Consider the following 22,688-nt stretch of genomic DNA (forward strand, 5'->3'; position numbering starts at 1 on the left):
TGGTCGAATTGCAGCCCGAGGAAAATGATCTTTGCACGCGATTGGCTGGCGCCGCTAAGGAAGTTCTGCGGGGAAGTCGAGCTGGTGGCAAGGAGACTCCGGGGGTCGCGGCGGGAGCCTGGAAGTGTGTGAATTTCTCTGACATCCGGATCGCGAGCGGAGTTGGCTTGTCCCGCAGCGGGCTCCGGGACAGGGCAGGATTCTAGCGGTTTTGTTTTTGTTTTTAAGGGGAGGGGGTGTAAGGGAGGAGGAGAATGGACAGAATACTGACTGGAACGTTAATTGGAGCATTTCAGATGTGAAGAGTAGAGTAGTTCCGTACTCTTCTTTCTTCAGTTGCTCCATCAGTCTGACTTCATTTTTGAATTCTCAACTTTGAAACCGGCCAGAGTGTTTGGCAGAATTTGATCGAATTCAGGTGTGAGGGTTTGCTCCAGTGTAAGTGCCTTTTAATTAGGGCACGCAATTCAACCACTGTTTACGATGGGATTTCTGAAGACCTGTGTACTTAGAAGAAATGCATGCGCTGCGGTTTGCTTCTGGAGAAGACAAGTTGTACAAAAGCCTTCAGTTAGAAAGATTAGTACTACCTCTCCAAGGAGCACTGTCATGCCCGCTTGGGTGATAGATAAATATGGGAGTAATGAAGTGCTTCGATTTACTCAGAACATGATGATACCAATGATACACTATCCAAATGAAGTCATTATCAAAGTTCACGCTGCGAGTATAAATCCTATAGATGTTAATATGAGAAGTAAGTTTCAAAAGACATTCCTCAATTACCTTTTTTTTTTCTTCAGACAGTCTCATCAGGGATTAGTTTTAAAAGGTCAGTTGTTATTGACTACACTTTTTTGGTTAACACAAAGGAATTGTTTAGGGTTTTGACAGTACCTCAGTAGATATTATTTCCAAAATGTTTGAAATTGCAATGTCCACGGTATGCTTTAATCTTTCACAAAATATAAGTTTGAATTGCTTCCAATACTACCTAAAAATGTAAATTGGGACTTGAGAATTGTATCCACAGCTAACTTTGTGGTACACTCTCCTGGGAACTTTGTGATATTCTGAGGTCCATCACAGGTTTTAGAGGTATGCTTATGTTTTCATATCAGTTCAGAGTTTGCATTTCCATAGTAATTTTTATTTCCCTCCCACTAATCACAGCTTTGTTTAATGGTCCAGTGGACAAAGCAGCAGAACAGGATGCCAGGATATGGACACAGTACTTTCCTCATTTTTGCTGTTGCATTCTGCAAAGTTAAAATACACTTTTCTGTTTTGCGCCATCTTCAATGGGAATAATGTTATCTTAATTTCTGCTGGTGGATATTGACAAAGCTTGGAGAGTACTATATTCCTTGTGTAATTATTATAGTGCTGAAAAGATTGATTACCATTTGTGAATTACTTTAACTTTGGAAAATAATGACAAAAAATGAGCAATTGAAATGTGGCTAGTCTGGGATGTACAGTTAGTGTAAAATATACACTAGATTTCAAAGGTTTAGTAAGAAAAAAAATGAATGTAAAATATCTTATTAATAATTTTATGTTCATTACATATTAACCTGATAATATTTTGGATATATTAAGTAAAATATTATTAACATTAATTTCACTTCTTTCTTTTTATAGTGGCTACTAGAAAATTTTAAGTTAGATGTGTGGCTTGCATTATATCTCTATTGGACAGTGCTGATCTAGACATGTGAGGAATAACTGTTACGTATTTCCTTGTGGGGAGGGAGTTTGGGGAAAGACTTGGACTCAAAATGTAGCTGGAGAGCTCTATTAAGAATGAATTGAAATGACTTTATGATGATTGCCTCATGAAATACACATTTGTATTCTTTTTGTTTGCTTTAAAGTAATAATTGCTGTTACTAGTTGGGCATATTGTTTCAGTTTATTCCATTTACATTGTGCATGAAGATAATTTAGTTTTTATCAGAATTATCTTTAAGTGGTAGATTTATACCCAGTGACCATTATGTTTTTTTCATTTCCTTGATTATAAGCTCTTTGAAGGTAGATCCCATGCCCTGTCAACTGTAGCCTGTTTCTGTGCTTCACATGTGTAGTTGTCATCCAGTCATTATTTTTAATGTCATTTTATATTTTCATTCTAATTTAAGGTTACAAACTAAAATAAGTGGTTTTCGTCTTCATTTAGTTCTGTTAACTTTTCATTTCTTTGAATGCACGTGCACAATTTGTATTGTGTACATTTTAACTTCAGTAGAATGGCTGGATCTGGACTTTCTTGGCTGCTATTTAATGTAATATTATAACACATTTTACTTTCATATAGTATTCTTGAGACATCTTAGTTTTTTATGACTTGACTGGGTAATATTATTTGCAAGTTATCCTCTTTATTTCCTGCTCATGAATTCTTTTTGGAGAATGTGTGATTATCGTTGCGGAAGATACCTGAAATATGGGGAAATAAAATAATGAGTATAAGATCGTAAAGTGTAGGGAGCAGTTGTTTCCCTTGACAAGAAAACAAGGACGTGTCTATTTTGAAAGATGAAAGCCAGCTGTTTTTCTGAAGATGTCCACTATTGTTGGACATAAAATCATAAATCATATAAATGGCTAATGAATAATCCTAAAATAGAAAAAAAATACAGCCAACAGCATCATACCAACAAAGTTTGGTTTCTTTAGATGGAATTAAAGCTTTTGAAACGGAGGGCAGATTTAGGATCTTCTAAACCACTCCAACTCTGAACCAAACTGGTCGCCTCTAAGAATGGGACAGAGCTCCTAAGGGTTCCCATTCGTTGTGTCACCAAGCAGGTTCTCAGTTCCTAACTACCAGCTGTTTCTGGATGTGGGGCTAGTTTAGCTGGTACCAATGAGCCAGAGTTACTCAGGTGATATCGAGGTGACCAAGAAAACAACCTTGCCCTGCAGGCTGTATAGCTTAGAGAGGACTGAAGTTTTTTTTTTTTTTTTTTTGCAGCTCTGAAACAGCAGCTAAAATTTGACATAGCTAAATGTCCGCTTCTGTTGATCACACCACATAGGAATTTCAGTGAATAATTGTTTAATTGTGTTTGAGAGTGGAAAAGGAATGTAAGACAGGAAGGTAAAATGTGACTTTTGTGAGTAATTCACGTGAAGTTTTTCTCTCCCCTGATAGAATGCACTCGTAACCAGCCAGCTGGCAAGTGTGGAATATTGGCATGGTGGCCATCAGCTTAGATTTTCTGGGACTTTACCAACTTTCAAACACTTTCTTCCATGTGTCTTGATTTTTATTAAAAACAACTTCTGCAAGCTACCCTCCTGTCAGCCTCTCTCCCTGTATCCTCTACCTCCTGCTACGTGGATTAGCTGTCATTGCTCTCATCTAAGCCTAGCTCTCCACCTGGGTTCTAGACCCCATGCCCTCTCACCCACGCAGGAGCATTGTTTCAGCAGTTCTCTCCTGCATCTTCAGTCTTTTCCTTTCCACTGGATCATTCCCATTGGCATACAAGCTTGCTGTTAATTTCTCCATTCTTAAAGAGGAAAAAAAAAAAAACTTAAAAATACTTCCTCTATCACACTAGTCCCCCTCCAGCCACTGCCCCATTTCTCTGCTCTCCTCTGTAAGCAAAACTATTTGAAAGAGTTGAATGTGCTCATGGTCTCCAATTCCTCACTCCCATTCTCTCTGTCACCCCATGCCACAGCAACCGCTCCTATGAAGGTCACGAAAGACTGCTGTGTTGTTGGATCCAGTATTTTGTTTTGTTTGTTTGTTTGGGGGGTTTTGTTTTTTAAAAGCCTATTGGCAGCTTTTGACCTTATTTGAAAAACTATCTTCCCCATCAGCAGCATTTGACTTCTTTAAATGACCCTTTTCTCTTGGCTTTCTAAACACCTTTTCACTGGCCAAGCCTTCTCAGGATCCTTTGCTGGTTTCTCCTCATCCTTAGGATTTAATGAGAATGAGTGGGAGAAAAGGGGAGACTTACTGAGTGGTTTAGTGATTCTGGAGCAGAAATTGTGGTACATGACACTAGAAAGGTAAGCAGGGTGCTTATCTTGGAGAGCCTTACATAGCAGAAATGTTCTTAGAAGGATGTCGAGCAGAAGAGATGACAAGAGTACTTTTGTGTCTTAGAAAAGCCATTTTATATGTTGAAGCTGTGTAATAAACTACTTTGGATTATTATAGATATTATAGCCAATTTATTTGAACCAAAAAAATACTGATCAAAGGAATGTTTTCAGCTCTGTTTAGCTGATATTTATGTAAACGTTCTTAAAAATAAAATGATGTATCATAAACCAGTCAACCTGATTTAACATATCAGAACTGGTGCAGCCAAGTGGTTCTTTTCCATTTGGGCACCTTGCACTTAACCCAGAGATGTTCTAGAAACATTTTTTGTGAGGCAGGGACAATTACTCATAGACCAGTGTCAGTGTCAAATACTATATCCACGCCTTATTTGTTTATTAACCAGACAACTTTAACATTATCTTCTTCAGCAGACTTGGCTTCAGATGACTTTGTTGTTTAAAAAGTCCATGAATGAATAAATTAACAAAGAAACCATCTTCAAAGAACAAAGTAAAACCTATAAAAGGAAATACTGAAAGTTCTGAAGACAGTTTCAAAATTGGAATTTCAAAAACAGTGATTGTGAATCAACTATACTCCAGTATAAAATAAAAATTAAAAACAGTGATTATGACTTTCCAAATAATTTTCTTTGGAAGGAACAACATTCATTGTTTTTATGCTTTCTTGTGTGATGGTAAAAAAAATTTATAAGGTTGATTACTTTATAATCTGCATCTTGAAGATCTAGAATTGTACCTGGCCTGTAACCCTGCAGTAGTTTTGAAATCATCCCATTCTTTTGGAAGAAACAAATAAATTGTATTTTATAGGTGGCTATGGAGCTACAGCTTTAAATATGAAACGTGATCCTTTACATATGAAAATCAAAGGAGAAGAGTTTCCCCTGACTCTGGGCCGGGATGTGTCTGGTGTGGTGATGGAGTGTGGACTTGATGTGAGGTACTTCAAGCCTGGCGATGAGGTGAGTTATCACATTCCACTATTCCTTCTCAAAATGTGCAGATTTAATTCTGCTGCTTTTGGAAATACATTCCATATCATTGACCTTTTTTCGTCTTTTCAACAAATATAGTGAGCTTTGGCTGGAGCCCTCATTTTCTTGTTTCAGTTCTTCTTTCTGTTGTTTCTAGTTCTGTCACAATAGCTTGCTGTGCTTGAACTTTTCTCAATCTAGTGCTTAAGAATTGCAAGACTTTAAGATATATATGATTGGGACTTTTTAAGTCTTTAAATGACAATTTCTACCTTATGGGTTAGATGGTTTTAAAATAGCTAAAGGTTGATATATCACCTGTCCCTTGTCACTTTGAAATTTTTTTTTTTTTTTTTTTTTTTTGCGGTACGCCGGCCTCTCACTGTTGTGGCCTCTCCCATTGCGGAGCACAGGCTCCGGACGCGCAGGCTCAGCGGCCATGGCTCACGGGCCCAGCCGCTCCGCGGCATGCGGGATCTTCCCAGACCGGGGCACGAACCCGTGTCCCCTGCATCAGCAGGCAGACTCTCAACCACTGCACCACCAGGGAAGCCCGTCACTTTGAACTTTTATACCAAGAAATTAAAGTCAGCTTATAATAATAGCTAGCACTGTTCTAGTTGTTTTTCATAAAATAACTCATTTAATCCCTATGAAGTAAGTACAGTTAGGCCCAGTTTACAGGTGAGGAAATCAAGCTATAAAGAGGTCCCACAGCTAATAAGTGGTAGAGCCAGGATTCGGGCCCCAGAGACTGTGTTCTTACTGGTACTCTAAGTAGCCAGTAAATACAGCAGCATTTACTGGTATCTACCTCCAAAGTGATTTGACTTGGTAAATCTAGAATCATACTAAACAATACATTGATATCATGTGAAAATAACTCTATTATTTGCTGGATTGCTGGCTTGTGCTTTTTTCCACAGGGTGGCGTACGTATTGGGGAACACTCTCATGTTTAGCTTTGGCTTAAAAAGATCTGTTTCTAACGAAGTTGTTTGTGTTTCAGGTCTGGGCTGCAGTTCCTCCCTGGAAGCAAGGCACTCTCTCGGAGTTTGTTGTAGTCAGTGGGAATGAGGTAACTCACCAGTTCTGTGCTGAAATGCCCCTGGAAAGTAGAAACAAAGACTGACAAATATCTCTGAAATAATTGGAGGTGTTTTGTTTTTTTTTTTTTGAGATCATTTTCAAGTTTTATGGGTAGATTTGAAAGAACAGAGATAGAGAATAGGAATTTTTAAAAGATCTAAAAAAGTATTGGATGTCATTTAAATAACACTGACTGCCAAAGCGTTTATCTTTGTCTTGTGGAACAGGGATTTGGAGCAAGATCTAGAAACCCTGCTGTGTTTCTTGGTTTTATCCAGTATAAATAGTTGAAACCAAATATATCAAGTGGAGCATACCGATTCATCATAAACAAGCATGGAAGTATCAAGCTGTTTCAGATAACTTTCAAAACAGGAGTCTAATCAAATCCAGTCAGGAGGCCTAACAATTTAATTCGAAAGAAGGGGGTTAATATTAAGGAAATTGCCTACAGAAGGGAGGGCAGGAAGGGAAAAAAGATTAGAAAAAAGATAAGATTAGAAAAAGTCTGGAAAGATTACCTTCCAGTAAATGGGGGTAAAGGAAACAGCTGATCACAGAAACAAATGAGAATGTATTTATGAGGGTTCAAGGTTTATTTGGGTTTATTTCTGGGTATAGTTAGGACTAATGGTATTGTTGAATGTGGTCTTTTTATGAAGCATTAAGCAGCGGTATCTGATAATGTAACCTATAAAACCTTACTGAACTTCTGCGAGGCAGGGTGAGTCATTTGGAGAAATTCCTTAGGGCTAATCTTGGAGTAGGGTTTGCAATAACCACTGAACCTGGCCGAATGTTATATCTCTGAACATAGTTGGATTCCTGTGAAGGTAGATGTACTTAATTGTGTTCATAGGTTTGCAAGTCATTGCTTATTTTTGACTGTTCTCTTCAAATCTAGGTCTCTCACAAGCCCAAATCACTGACTCACGCTCAAGCTGCCTCTCTGCCATATGTGGCCCTCACAGCCTGGTCTGCCATAAACAAGATTGGTGGCCTGAATGATAAGAATTGCCCAGGAAAACGGTGAGTATCAGTGGTGGCATCTAAAGCTCCCTTCTTTCCTTTGGTGACGTCTTTGCAGTACATTTGTCAGAAGCATTAAAATTAGGCTCACTTACGTGAGCAGAGTTGTGCTAACAGTCAAAACAATTTCCAAAGAACTCTTGTGCCAGTTTGTACTTTTTTAATCTCATTCTGTTGATTCTTAGCTCAATCAATGGAGAATTTTTAAAACACGTAGATGGATGTTAGGAGTCTGAACCTTCTAAAATGATGCAAAATTTTTGTACATCCGTCTCTGGGAAGAAGATCCATAGCTTTCATCAGATTCCTAAAAAGGTTAAGAATGACTTCTTACAGATTTTAAAGAATGATGCAGTTGCTCTCACACTTGAAGGTTTCTATGAGAAACAGATATAAAGGGTGTGAATATTGTTGAGTTCTCTTAGGCTCTGCGCTCTCTCAGGCTCCTTTAGGCAGTTCTGGTGCTTCCAGGACTTGGAGGTGTGCTTGCTGAGTCTGCAAAAACACAGTGAGTGTTAGATGTTCTTGAGTCCATATTCAGATTCTGCTGCTTTCTAGCTGGGTGGCCCACTTGGACACTTCTCTTTTGTGAGTTTTGTTTTAGGGGTGAAATGAGATAACACATATAAAATCAGTGGCACAGGTGGTGGCACACAGAAGGCACTCAGTACACGGTGGCTACTGTTCTTAGCAATGCAACTACTGGATTCTTTGTGTTTCCAAAAGTTGGCATCATAGGGAAAACGGATGATTTTATTATTTGGTGAGAAAACTAGGTCCTCAGAACCATTCCATGATTGTGATGAAGGAGAGAGCTGTAGGTCAAATTTTGTTTTCTGGTTGCTAAAGATTGTGCCGGAAAAATAACAAGTCTGTGTCAATCTATACTCCTGTTGTTATGAAACATTACACTTTACCTTTAATGTGTTGGATTATAGACCTTGAATTTAGTGAATGCTTCATAGCTGTATTTCTGAAAGCAGTATAAAGGCTATTCATCTAATGAGGTGCTACCCTTCATCGTAGAATTCAAGGTAAATATTCTAAAGGTCAACGCTGTTTATTTTTTAAGCTTTTGGGCCTTATCATTCTTGAAGTTGCCATTTTGGTCCCACACTTTGTTTACATTAAATCAGTTTGATCATGTAGATTTTTCTAATGGCTTGCCTTAGTTAATAACCTTGCAAAAATCGTGTTCAGGATTTTTAGATGTTTATTATTATTGTAGGCTCTGCAGTGACACTGATGCTTTGTTTTGTTTTTCCTTAAAAACATTCAGCTTTCTGTGCCCCCATGACCACTCCAGATAGAGAGCTCTCATTCCTTTTGCTGGGTCGGGCCCTCCAGGCATACATTTTTTAGTATTCTGTAGAAAATGAGTTAGAAACTGATCTATCTCTTGTCTTCCCAGTTTATCATTGGCTTTGTAGGTACTATGTTATCTTCTGTTTAAGCAGTAATGGCTTGGAGCTGGGGAAGTAGAGACCTGGGTTCTTCTCTCTACACTGCTACTAACTAATCAGCTGACCACATGCATGCTTTTTATGGTCTCTTTGCTGTTTCCACCAAGGTACTGAGTGTAGGACAATGTAGGTTGTTAGGTGAGCTTTGAGAAGTGGAAAGTTTTATACTTATAAAAGTGATCTATATGTTATATTGAGTTGGGTCAGTTCATTGATTTAGCCACATGTTAACCACACTGGAATGAAATCCACTGTAAACAGCCTCGCTGGCTCACATCATGGACTTGTGTCACATTCCCACACCTTTGGTCCGAGTGGCAGTGAGAGCTTGGCCCTTGGTGCTCTAGGAAATTTGTTTACCGAAATTATTACACATGGGTAGTAATAATGGCCTTCCTCTCCAACTCCTTATTTTTATTTTTTTTTTAGAAATTTTAATTAATTAATTAATTTTGGGGGGCTGCGTTGGGTCTTCGTTGCTGTGCGCAGGCTTTCTCTAGTTGCGGCAAGCGGGGGCTACTCTTCGTTGCGGTGCACAGGCTTCTCGTTGCGGTGGCTTCTCTTGTAGAGCACAGGCTGTAGGCGCGTGGGCTCAGTAGTTGTGGCGGGCTCAGTAGTTGTGGCTCGCGGGCTCTAGAGCACAGGCTCAGTAGTTGTGGCGCACGGGCTTAGTTGCTCCGTGGCATGTGGGATCTTCCCGGACCAGGGCTCGAACCCGTGTCCCCTGCATTGGCAGGCGGATTCCTAACCACTGCACCACGAGGGAAGTCCCTCCAACTCCTTATTTGTGAGAATCACATGAGAGATGTGAGCACCTTAAAATACTGTAAAAATAACTTTACATGAAGAAATTACTATTATAGGGGGATTTTACTAACTTAAATGCAGAGGTTCTGGTGTCCAAAGTGACTTTTTTCAGTTTGACTATCCTTTGTGATTGGTGGAGCATATTTTGGCTTCTCTAAGCAATAATTATTCTTTTACTGTTAGCTCTCGGCATTAAGGCAGTCTTTAGTCTGCACAAAGCAGATCAGTGTTTGTCATCAAGGACCAACAGTGTTTTTCTAGCCAGTTAATTAAAAAAACCTAAAACTAACAATGACAAAAACACCCACCTTGAAAGATTTTACAGGACTTCTTTGTAACAAACAGCTTTTTGAAATTAAGACAAAGCTTTCTAAGGCCTCAGTGGTGTTTTGCTTTTCCTTCTTTGTTCTATAATTATATTTCTGTAACAACTGAGCATCAGTTAACCAAGGGGATAATTTAATATTGACGTCATGTGTCTTTTTTGCCCACGCTCTGGTATCACTAGAAAAGTCAAACGAAATGATTTCCCTGTTATCAGTCCATCCATAGTTTCTTAATGATTTATTCCGTAGGAACACATTGATAACTTAGGGTTCTCAAGATGAATAGAACTTTTTAAAAAAGTGGTTACACCAGATATTTTTGGAAAAGGGTTCTATTTGATGGTTATATTTATGGGTAGTGACATGCTCTGCCTGAAATTCATCTCTTGCTGGGAAGTTGTACTTCACTGTTTGACAGAGGTATTAGAAGGTGTTAGAAATTGAACCATTCCTCCCCCACAAAATAAATTTCACTTTTAAATTGTGTATACTTGAAACTCAATGAAGTGGGTTTAGGAATGCTTTTCCCTTTTTCTTTTTTGAGATTAGGCTTTAGGGCAATAACACTTTGTCATATCATTGTAAATTAGGTGTCTGATTAATTCTGTTTATAGAATTCAAACATAAAACATTGTATCGCCCCACCCCCACCCCCCGCCCATACGCTTATACCGGTAATTACAACAGCTTCCTTCTTTCAGCTGCCTTGCCTGCCTGTCCTTCCCCCACCCGACCCACCTGTTCCTCCGCCCCCTCCACTCCCACCACCCCTGGGGACTTTGGGTTTTCATTTGCACTTTGACTAGGTTGTACGGGGAGAGGGGAAAGGGGAAGGAGAAAGAAACCCGTGTGGTCTACTTGCTTGGAGAAATCCTGGGGTTGGGAGGAAGGGTGCTGGCTGTGGCCTGGCCGGTGCGCTGCGGATGAATCGCCTCCACCCCAGGCCTGTTTTCCAGGGAGCTCCGGGAGGGCTCCGTTAAAGGAATTAGTAGCAAACTCTTTCCTGGCCCTTTGTGTTTTACAGATAGTTGCCCCTGTCACCTAGACAACTATCTTGTGACGTTTAGGAGTCGTTCACTCTTCAGCACACTGTAACCTCACTTCCGGCTTTGCCGATCAGCTGCAGGTGTTCTCACCCGGGTCATAGCCGACCGAGTTGCCAACCCAACGATACTTTTCAGTTCTTACAATTTGACCTCTGAAGTCTCTGGCGCTGTTGCCCACTTTTGTTATGCTCTCACTTTTTCCATGGTTTCAGGGACACTAAACTCCTTTAGTTTTCTTCTTGCCTTTTGAACCAGTTCTTATCATTTTTAAAGGCTCCCTTTCCTCCCCCAGCCCTTGCACTGTACCTGCTTTCCCGTTGTCTCCCTCCATCTTTCCTGTCTCCCAGGGTTATCCCATCTGCTCCCAGTTTCTTTGTATATTTTGGTAACTTGCAGATCCTGTTTCTGACCCCATCCTCTCTACTCAGTTCCATCCAGTTAGGTGTCCCCTTTGCAGCCGAAACTCAACTTGTGCAAAACAAGACTTACCGATGACCACCCTGACGTTTTCTCTATATTCCTGCTGTCAGTTAACTGTCATTTCCCATAAGCCAAAATATGGTATTGTTCCCAAACCCTGCTCCCTCCCCTTCTGTGCAACTCGTTATTGTCCATGTCATGTAAAATTTAGGATTGTTGTCAGATTTGGAAAAATGTCTTCCAAGTTTCTTTACGAGTTGCAAGATTCCAGGGCATCTCATGTTTCCTTGTGCAGTGAATAAGCCCAAAAATACTTTTGCATTTTAGTTGACAACCTTCATTAACTAGCTTGTTGTGGATATCTTCCCTATAGTGGTGTCAAATGACAAAAAGAATACAATTTAATAACCAGTTTAATATCCTTTATTCAACGGAAAACCGTCCACAAGCGGCAGAGCTCTCTTCCCAAGGGATTTTGGGCAAGACTGTGTTTTATGCAGCGTTAGAAGTGGCAACACAGAAACAAGGCGTGATTGGCTAGGAGGTCTGATTTCCCTATAAGGCTAGCAGGTGCTGATTTCTAGGGTGAGGTGAGCTAAAGCTGAGTTGGAGGATGGTGATTAGTGCTAGGTTTCCTTGGCAGTGAGGCAGGCTGGGACATGGGCTGGGCCACTGGGGCGGCCTCCATTTTGTGGGTCCTGAATCACAAATTAACTTTATCAGTGATGCGTTGTACGTTTTTACATGTCTTTTAATTGGAAGAATTTTCTACAGACCAGCTTCTGGTTCTGTACATTTCAGACTTCGCTTCTCTTTCACTGCTCATATAATCCAATGCTAGGTACCATGATATTCAGTCTTATCATAATAAAATGTTATGATACCTTGTGGTGTTGACTTAGTTGGGAAATAGGAATATTCCTGGAAGGCATTCTTAAACCAGGACAGCCTGTAGTAACTTAACTGTACTCAGAAATTACTATGAACCACAGCAGTATTTCCCACTAAGCCCAAAGCAGATGTATTTCCAAATCAAATCTAGTGTCACCTGACAAGAGAGGAAGTGTCATGGAGAGGAAAGTAGTGGAAAGAGGTGTCAGTTTTACTGATTGTGGTTAGTAAGAAGGAAAGATAATTTTCCGTCGACCCTTCTGAGTTCTCTGCCGAGACCTCTGTAATAGAAGACAGGGAAACAAGAGAAAAACAAACAGAAGTTTCTTAACATGTGCACCTCACGTATACACGAGAGATACCCAGGAAAAATGAGTTAACTCAAAGAGTTAGCTTAGAATTCAGGCCAAAATGCCATCTTTAGTTCAAGACAAAAGACAGAGGAGTGTAGGGAAGGCCAGTTGTGGAAAATTTACCAGGAAAAGCAAGAATAAAGTTAGTTACGCAAATTTAAATTGGTGCCTTCTCCATTGATAAGGGTCTACAGTTATCTCCAGGGATTAACCTTTGCCCTTCTTGGTAAAGAATAAAGCAGGCAACTTTGTAAACCTCTGTCCTGCTTTTAGGCAAATAGGGGGAGTACAGAGATTTCTTACATCCACTTCTCAGTTGCCTTCAGCTCTGAATAATTCTTATGCCTAAGTGGTATATTTTGGCGTGCCATATTCTTCTACCCTTCATTAGCATATCTTACTTTTGCAAGTTTTACAAAAGCATATGTCTGTTACCCTAAAACTCGGTTCGCCTCTTGGTGGGTGTCAAACCAAAAGACACAGCCACGCCAAAGATAAGGAGAAGGAAGGACTTGTAATATTATCACTTGCAGCAAGTAAGGAGAACGCTGGGGCTCTTTCCCAAAGCAGTCTCTCCTCCAAACAGCAAAACTGGGTAAATTTTAAGCTAAGAGAACATGAATATTCATGAAGGGGCTTGGCCTTTAGTTGATTGAAGTCACAAGGGTCAGAAAAGGGCAACATCATCATCCCTTAGGTTCCAGTTCATCTGGTCGTTGAGTGCTTCAGGCTAATCTTTATCATTGACAGAACTGGGAGTCATTACAACTGACATACTATCTTTGCTATTGTTACTTTCTTGCCTGATAAGAGTTACTTCTGCATTCTTTTGTTCCCTTAAGATCGTTAATTACTGAGACCTGTTCAAGGGCAAGCATTGTGTCCAGGCTTATATTACAAAATGGTTTAGGCCAAAAAATGGCTTCTCTTCTGTCAAGAAAGCCCGGCCTGGTTCTCTTTCTCTGGGGATCCCCTACCCTATCTGCTTACATGTCCATTCAGATACATTGCTGGGGCTCTTCTCCAGGCCTTGTGTAAGTGGGAAGGACTGAAGCTTAAGCTTCACTGGCTCTGTAGGGGAGGAAAAATGTCTTTCCTCTGCTCTTTTAAGTCTTGGCTGGGGCCCCCCATAACAAAAGGCAGATAAATTAACAAGAGAAAAGCATACACATTTATTTGTTTGTAAGTTTTATGCAACATGGGAGCCTTTATAAGGAAATGAAGACCCAAAGAAGTGGTTAAACCTGAGCATTTTTTTTTAAATTGAAGTACAGTGGGCATGTAGTATTATGTTAGTTTCAAGTGTACGACACATGATCCGACAATCAAATGTATTACAAAACGGTCGACACAAGTCCAGTAACCATCTTTCACCATACAAAATTATTACAGTATTATCAACTGTATTCTTTATGCTGTATATTACATCCCCATGGCTTACTTATTTTAAAAAAAAAATTTTTTTTATTAGTTGCTGCTTTATAACAAAGTGAATCAGTCATACATACACATCTGTTCCCACATCCCTTCCCTCATGCATCTCCCTCCTTCCCACCCTCCCCATCCCACCCCTCCAGGCGGTCACAAAGCACCGAGCTGATCTCCCTGTGCTCTGCGGCTGCTTCCCACTATCTACCTACCTTACGTTTGGTAGTGTATATATGTCCATGCCTCTCTTTCGCTTTGTCACAGCTTACCCTTCCCCCTCCCCATATGACTTACTTATTTTATCACTGTAAGTTTTTATCTCTTAATCCCCTTCACCTATTTTGCCCAAGTCTCCTTCCCTCTGACAACCACCTATTTGCTCTCTGTAAGTCTGTTTCCTTTTTTTTTTTTCTTTAAATTTTTTGGCTGCACGGCATGTGGGATCCTACTTCTCCAACCAGGGATCGAACCCGTGCCTCCTGCACTGGAAGCACAGAGTCTTAACCACTGGACCGCCAGGGAAGTCCCTGTTTCCATTTTTAAACCCGAACATTTTTATGCCAGCTTTGATGAAGAGTGGAGAGTCGTGAAAAAAAAACGTGATAGGACAAACACATGCGCCAAGTGTAGCACACTGAGAAAACTTAGCAAGGCCTGTTAGTTCTGAGTCCTCACTGTGTCCCATCTTGGAGATAAGGTGCTCTTTTCCTGGGCGTACACCTCTCACACGAGGGTCTTGTGACCAGCTTCATGGGAGAAGATCAGAGAGTCCTTCCCTCACATGCTGTTTCTCGAATTCCTTCAGCTTAAAATATTCAGTCTGCTAAGGTGCCGTATGTTCAGGTGGCACTTCCTGAATCCTGTTACTTCCATGGTAAACCTCCTCTGACCATGCTACTTCTCTCATCCATTCTCATGTTGCCATCATAAATGAGCCTTCCCTCTGTCTTCCTTCCTCTGCTTTGCACCAGATGGAAGGAACCAGTGTCTTGGAATGGTTCCCACTGCCTTTCCCATTTGGGGAGATGTGTTCCCAGTACCCCGGGTTGAAATTCTGAGTACATGTCCCCCAGAACCATCGTTATACTCTGTATAAGCTTCTTGGTCCATTATGGGTTAACTAAACCTTTTTAAAGGGCTACCCTGGGCATCTTGCCAAGATGTATAAATAGCTTTGTTTTCATGGGAAAATGTGTTTAAAGTTCTGAACAACTAATTTACACATGAACTCTTCTGTAAATTGGGGAATGTCTGCATGAATTACGGAGGAGTGGAAGAAGGGCACCCACAAACGCAGGCTGTCTTAGTCATGTTTGGTTGATTTATTTTGTAATTCTATTCCCCTTATTCAGATTAAGTTTCTCACTTAACTTAAGGGAATAAATTTAGCATATTATGATATGCTTTGCTATCTTTCACCCATTTTTCCTCCAGATTTAAAAGTAGTGTGTGAAACTAAAAGATGAGTTGATACATTTTCAGCATCATCCTTATCTTTTAAAGACCATTTATTTCTACTGATGGAAGATTTAGCGTATTTAAATCAGCTTTGTTTCAGAGCCATTAGGACTTAATGAAGGGCACTCTACTCTTGTGACTTTTTTTTTCCCCTTACAAATATGTAGTCCTGGGGGAATCGTGAAGGTCATATACTTCTATGTTAGAAAGGTGGAGAAACTAAATATAGGCTTAAATTAGATTGAAAATGCCCATTCTCATTCACTAACACCTAGAGTACACCTCTGTGATTATCATTTCATAGCTGATGAATCTGAGGCCTAGAGATTCAGTTAATGAGAGAGTTGGGACTAGATCCCAGGTCTCTAGATATCTGGCTCTGGCATTCAGAGATTTCTGGGGCTTAGCCAGAATGTAGAAATTTGAAAGGCAATTCCCTACTTCTGGATCGCCTGCTGTTTTGTAGTATGTTTCATATATTTTTATGTGTAAGGCAATTAGGGTGTTGATGCCTTGTCTCGTAAGATTGTGATACTGAAAAATGTGATTGTAGAGGACTTAGGTGCCCAGATGCTAAATACAAAGTGACTCAGTCATGGAAAGGAAACTAGTTGCTCCGCAGCACGTGGGATCTTCCCGGACCAGGGCTCGACCCCACGTCCCCTGCATTGGCAGGTGGATTCTTAACCACTGCACCACCAGGAAAGCCCTCTCTCATATTTTTACATCAGCCACAGTGCAGTTCCCACTGGCTGCCAAAGAAGCTATGCATGTGGACTTAGGAAGTAAGAGAAGAATGTGACTAAACTTCTTGGCAATTTTGAATTATAGTGCTTTTTGTAAAGAGAGTATTTCCTGGGCCCTTACTCTTTATAAACCGATAAGCAATACGTAGAAGATACAGCAGTATACCTTTCTTCACTCTACAAATAGGCTACTACTTCAGTGAAGTTTGAATATATTTTACGACCATTATAGCAAGCTGGGTAGCAAGTATTCCCACTATATAGCACTGAAGGGAAGGGCCACAGGGGGTAAGCAACAGCAGTATTTTCCCTTTGTATTGCAAGTGCTTTGAAGAGTACAAGAATAGTTCCTTCAGCCATAGGGCTTCAAACCATGGAGGACCAGCTGACTTATTGCTGGCTTGAAAAATATATTTGCCTGCTGTCCGTTTGAGGGACTTTCTTTGTTTAAAGAAAAGTACAGGCCCTGGTTGAACCTGCACAAAACATGGAGTTTGCGTGACCGGAGAATGAATGGTGTGCCCCCAGGGCTGCTTCACAAACTGACCTGCTGTCTGTAGTACTTCTTTGGGCTTGCTCCTTGCCTGTTTTGCTCGCGGGCGCCGTCCAGTGGCACCATCAGGAACTGAAGCTGCTAATGCAGAACCACTCCCTCTTCCACCAAGCGCTGCCAAGAAACACATTTTTGCTTTTTCACATGGAGGAGTGAGACTGCTTTGAATCAAGAGTTATGGGGAAGCTATGAACTGACAGTAATGAGCTGGAGATGTGTCTGGCCATTGGATCCTTAAGCAGCCATTGTATTTGGTATCCTCTTAATTCTCAGGGTGAGAATTAGAAATTCATTTCAAGCTTTTCTTTATTGGAAGAAATTTTAATGCAGTCTTTCAAATAGCCAGGTGATTCCCTCATTTGAGGTAGTAGCAATTGTTGTTAATTGTGGGATATAATGCTGATTTCGATTATTTTTATTTATTTAATTATTATTTTTTTTGCTGCGTTGGGTCTTTGTTGCTGCGCGCGGGCTTTCTCTAGTTGCGGCGAGCGGGGGCTACTCTTTGTTGTGATGTGCGGGCTTCTCATTGCGGTGGTTTCTCTTTGTTGCGGAGCACGGGCTCTAGGCACATGGGCTTCAGCAGTTGCGGAGCACGGGCTCTAGGCACATGGGCTTCAGTAGTTGCAGTGCTCGGGCTCAGTAGTTGTGGCTTGCGGGCTCTAGAGCGCAGGCTCAGTAGTTGTGGTGCATGGACTTAGTTGCTCTGTGGCATGGGGGATCTTCCCGGACCAGGGATCGATCCCGTGTCCCCTGCATTGGCAGGGGGATTCTCAACCGCTGCGCCACCAGGGAAGTCGCTAGATGATTTTTAAAGTCAAGCAACATTGATCTGGCATCTGCTACACCCAGGGTAGTATGGCTGGTGCTGGGCGTAGTATGAGGTCTCTGTCCTCAGAGTCTTGCAGAATGGCCTGGGCAGCAAGCATGTGAATGAAAGTTAACAATGTGTCCAATGCCAAATGCGGGCATGGATATCAGGCTCAGGGCTATCTCTGGGGTATTGCGCAGGCAAACTAGGATTTGAGCCTTTGAGGGAAGGGAGACCTCAGCAGGCAGTGAAAGGCATTTGAGAGCCTGAGGCATGGGCCAGCGTGCATGGGACTTGGGGTTCCAAGTGAGGAGACTATGGAGGCTCAGGTGGAGAGTTCTGTTCCAGAAATAGAGGAAGTCGGAGTTGCAAAAAAGATTAGATAGTGAAGAACTTAAATGAGAGTTTGACTAGTTACATTTCTATAAGAATTTGCCAAAATAAGAGGGTAAAAAATCCCATGGATGAACTAATTTTGGGATGTATCTGTGAAGCAGTCTTAGTGCTTCTCCCCTCCCCCACAGTGCCCCCATTTAGGAAGCATTAAAGCTATTAAATGTGTGAATTGAAGGATTTTGGAGGAGTTGATCTTTAAAGTTTCTTTTATTCTTCACAATTTATAATTCCATGAAATTAAAAGTAACTCTTCTAAAAGGAACATCATTTTCAAAAAGACTTGTCTTAATTACATTTGATGGTAATTTGGTGGTAATTTCAAAGGGAATAGCTGGCTTACAAATATTACTAATAACTTCTAAGATCTAAAGGGTGACAACCAGCCTTCTGTGATTTGGGTAAGAGAGAAAAAATAAATAAAATGAAACTAGGGTTAAGATTGTAGACAGAATGTATGTTCCAGGTGTACCTGATTGAGATAGGTGACAAAATTCCCTGCACTTTCCAGCAGCCAAGTCAAAGAGGGACCCACAACCTGCAGTTACACAATTTGCAATGACAGATAAATAGAAGCATAGCTACTCCCACCAACTTGGTTTTCAGAAAAATGTTTTTTTCCTGTGGGCACTCATAAAGAGAATTCTCAGGAAGAATTCTCTCAACAGTATCTCCTTAGCTAATGTAGTGTCAGATATCAAACGGACACTTTTTATAATGTCTCTCAGCCTAGACTGGTAACAGAACACCAAAGTGCAGTTCAGTACAAACAATTTTCTGAGGACCTGAATCTATGCAGTCTGGGGAAGGCAGTTCACTGGAGCTCTAGCTTAATTCAGAATAAAATGTGAGAATATGTAAAGCAGTGATTCTTGACTAGTGATTTTCTTTTGAATCATGCCTTCTTTGGGAAATTGATGATAAGTCTGGATCCTTCTTCTTCCTGATGCACATATGCATGATCTCACCAAATTTTGCATGTTATTTCAGTCAGTTCACAATTTCACAGGGTTCACACCCTCACAGCTCTCACCAGCACTCATCCACAAACTCCAGGCTGCACATCCTTGGTCTAGAGTGGCAGGAAGACTACATACAGTAAGGAAACATGGTAAAAACCTGGAGCACAAGCATGTTTGTGCTGATAGAACAGATTCATCTGCTTAACAAGAAACCAAATTGAAGATAAGATTGGTTTCCGTTTATGAAAGCTGGTGAGCGTGATGGGACGTGTCTGAACAAAAGACGTTTATTCCACTTTGGCAAGAATGTGGTCAGGAATGTGATTTTTCTTAGAGAGCAACTGAATATACTGTAACACACTAAAAAGGATCCCAAAGCTCCCTGTTATAGAGAAAGCTATGGTAATTTAAGCCTAGAAAAATTGTAAGACAGATGTTACCAAGAAGCATCTGAGCTACTTTAAAAAATACAGATCATTGGTATTTTTGGTATATTGTATTCTTGGCAAAGAGTTCATAGTCTGTCTAACTTTAAGCACTTATAGGTTCTTGGTGAACCTAAAAATTCCTTGTGTAGTAGAACCTTGAGAAGCTGAACGACTTTGTTTGCTTTGGGGATTATCTTTGAGCCAGTTACATGTTGAAAACGTCTTGTTTGTTTATCCAGTTATGTTGGCTTAATATTTTCATTAGTTATACTTTTTTTGCATTGCAGTGTTTTAATCTTGGGTGCTTCAGGCGGAGTTGGTACTTTTGCTATACAGGTAAGACAATTTCTTTATCTTGTGAATAGGAAGATTATTATTTTCATGAATTTATAAATTTATATATTGTGAACTATTTTTCCTTGAAAGGTGAGAGAAATTACATTCATTGTGATTTCAGCTTGCTCTTCTAAGAAGGAAACTTTCTAATGTAGAAGGAAGTGTTAACCTTTCCAGTGGTTTAATATATGAGTGAGTTTGTGGCTGTCCTATATAACAAATGTAGGAAAGCTTTTAAGGAGGAAGACCATGGGCAGTGAAAGTGGATGGAAGTATGCAATTCTGTAGAAATTGATAAGCTGGTTCTAAACTATATAGAGAAATGCAATAGCCAAAATGCTGTATAAAAACGACAGTACTCCCCCAATGTGCTCTACAGATCAGTACAGTCTTATCAAAATGGCAGCTGCCCTTTTTTTTGCATAAATGGGCAAGCTGAACCTAAAATGCATATGGAATTGCAAGGGACCCCAAATTGCCAAACAATCTTGAAAAAGAACAAAATTGGAGGACTCACACTTCTCTAATTTAAAACTTACTTACAAAACTACAGTAATCAAAACAGTGGTACTGGCATAAAGATATATATATAGATCAATGGAACAGAATAGAGCATCCAGAAATAAACCTATGGTCAGTTGATTTACTTTTTGAAGGTTTATTTTATTTTTGGCCACACCATGCGGCATGTAGGATCTTAGTTCCCCAACGAGGGATCCAACCCGTGCCCCCCTGCAGTGGAAGCACAGATTCTTAACCACTGGACCACCAGGGAAGCCCCAGTGGCCAATTGGGTGGCAAGACCATTAAACAGGGGAAAGAATAGTCTTTTCAGTGAATGGTACTGGAGCAACTAGATGCACATGCAAAAGGATGAAGTTGGACCTCTACCTCACATCATATGTGAAAACTAATTCAAACTGGGTTAAAGACCTAAATGTAAGAGCTAAAACCATAAAACTCTTAGAAGGAAACATAGGAGTAAATCTTCGTGCATTGGATTTGGCAATAGATTCTTAGAGATGATACCAAAAGCACAAGCAAAAGAGGAAAAAAATTAGATGAATTGGACTTCATTAAATTCAAAACTTTTGTGCATCAAAAGATACTATCAAGAAAGTAAAAAGACAACACACAGAATGGGAGCAGATATTTACAAATCACTTATCTAATAAAGGTATGGTATCCAGAATATGTAAAGAACTCTCACAACTCAACAACAAAAAGACAATCCAGTTAAAAAATCAACAAAGGACTTGAATAGACATTTCTTCAAAGAAGATATAAAAATGGGCAGTAAGTCGATGGAAAGATGTTCAACATCATTAGTCATTAGGGAAATGCAAATCAAAGCCACAATTGAATGATTGGCTTAAGGAGATGTGTGTGTGTGTGTGTGAGAGAGAGAGAGTATATATACAGAAAGCAATATTACTCAGCCATAAAATATGAAATATTGCCATCTGTAGCAGCATGGATGGACCTAGAGAATATTATGCTTAGTGAAATAAGTCAGAGAAAGATAAATACTATATGATATCACTTATATGTGGAATCTAAAAAAAGTAATACAAATGAATCTATATACAAAACAGAAACAGACTCACAGACATAGAAAACAAACATATGGTTACCAAAGGGGAGGGGGGAAGGGACAAATTAGGAGTATGGGATCAATAGATACAAACTACTATCCATAAAATAGATAAGCAACAAGAATTTACTGTGTAGCACAGGGAATTATACCCAATATCTTCCAATAACTTATAATGGAATATAATATGAAAAAAACCCTGAATACCTGAAATTAACACAATATTGAAAATCAACTACACTTCAATTAAAAAAAAACACAATGAGATATCACTTCACACCTACTAGGATGGCTATTAAAAAAATGGAAAATAACAGTGTTGGCAAGGATGTAGAGAAATTGAAACCCTCATATATTGCTAGTGGGAATGTAAAATGGTGCAGCTACAGTGGGAAATAATTTGGCAGTTTCTTAAAATTCTTAATTCTATGTTGAACATAGAATTGCCCTATGACCCAGCAATTCCATTTCTAGGTATATACCCGAGAGAAATGAAAACCTATGTTCAAACAAAAACTTATATACAAATGTTCATAGCAGCATCAATATTCATAATGGACAAAGAAATGGCAGCAACCCTAATGTCTATCAACTGATGAATAGAAAAACAAAATGTGGTATATATACACAATGGAATGTTATTTAGCCATCAAAAGGAGTGAAATTCTGATACATAATACAACATGGATAAACCTTCAAAACATTATGCTAAGTGAAAGAATTCAGACACAAAAGGTCACATTTCTGTATGATTCCATTTACGTCATGTCCAGAAGAGGCAAATCCATAGAGACAGAAAGCAGATTAGTGGTTGCCAGGGGCTGGGGGGAAGAGGGAATGGGGAATGATTGCTTGATGGGTGTGGGTTTATGTTTGGGGTAAGGAAAATGTTCTGGAATTAGATAGTGGTGATGGTTGCACAACATTGTACTAAAAGCCACTGAATTATACACTTTAAAATTGTTAAAATTATGAATTGTGTGTAAATTTTACCTCAAACAAAACAAAGCAAAGCGCCCCAGGCCTCTAGGAACGGGATGGCACCTAGTGGCTGCTCCCATTGTGGTCACATGTTTAACTGGCTGGCTGCTGGGAGAGCAGGCTTGATTAAGCCTCCCTCAGGGTGAGGAGAGAGGCCCTTTCCCCAGTAGGGGCCAGTGAGCGCACTCAGAGGCTCTGCCACATGGCTTTACAGGAGGGAGAATTTGGGTGCTATCCTTCTCCCCAGACCCCACCTCAGACCTTTTGAGGACCAGGATAGTGCTGGAGTTTCTCATCCACCTGCTCACTGAATTGGGAGAGAGGGGAAAGGACTCCCAGGAGATTCACACCTTGACTTCTTTCTAATTCACCATTAGATACTGCTATGGTCTGAATGTTTATGTCCCTCCAAAATTCATATGTTGAAGTCCTGATGCCCAAAGCGATGGTATTGGGGCCTTTGGGAAGTGATTAGGTCATGAGGGCAGAGCATTCGTGAATGAGA

The 22,688-nt window shown here is 40.2% G+C and overlaps 1 protein-coding gene across 4 annotated transcripts in view; it reads left to right on the top strand.

The window, feature by feature from the left end:
• The first annotated feature begins 74 nt into the window (after positions 1–74).
• RTN4IP1 (reticulon 4 interacting protein 1) overlaps positions 75–22,688 on the top strand; it is a 46,111-nt gene continuing 23,497 nt past the window's right edge. For 3 of the 4 annotated variants that reach the window (XM_060114796.1, XM_060114797.1, XM_060114798.1), the window contains exons 1-5: positions 75–757; positions 4,906–5,057; positions 6,079–6,147; positions 7,063–7,187; positions 19,560–19,608. In XM_060114796.1, coding sequence (XP_059970779.1) covers positions 484–757; positions 4,906–5,057; positions 6,079–6,147; positions 7,063–7,187; positions 19,560–19,608 — 669 coding nt within the window. In that variant the 5' untranslated portion in view covers positions 75–483. Of the gene's footprint in view, positions 758–793; positions 833–4,905; positions 5,058–6,078; positions 6,148–7,062; positions 7,188–19,559; positions 19,609–22,688 lie in introns of those variants that run through there. The other variant, XM_060114800.1, reaches the window with a different exon arrangement.

This window comes from Mesoplodon densirostris, chromosome 12 (assembly GCF_025265405.1).
Source record: "Mesoplodon densirostris isolate mMesDen1 chromosome 12, mMesDen1 primary haplotype, whole genome shotgun sequence".
NCBI lineage: Eukaryota > Metazoa > Chordata > Mammalia > Artiodactyla > Ziphiidae > Mesoplodon > Mesoplodon densirostris.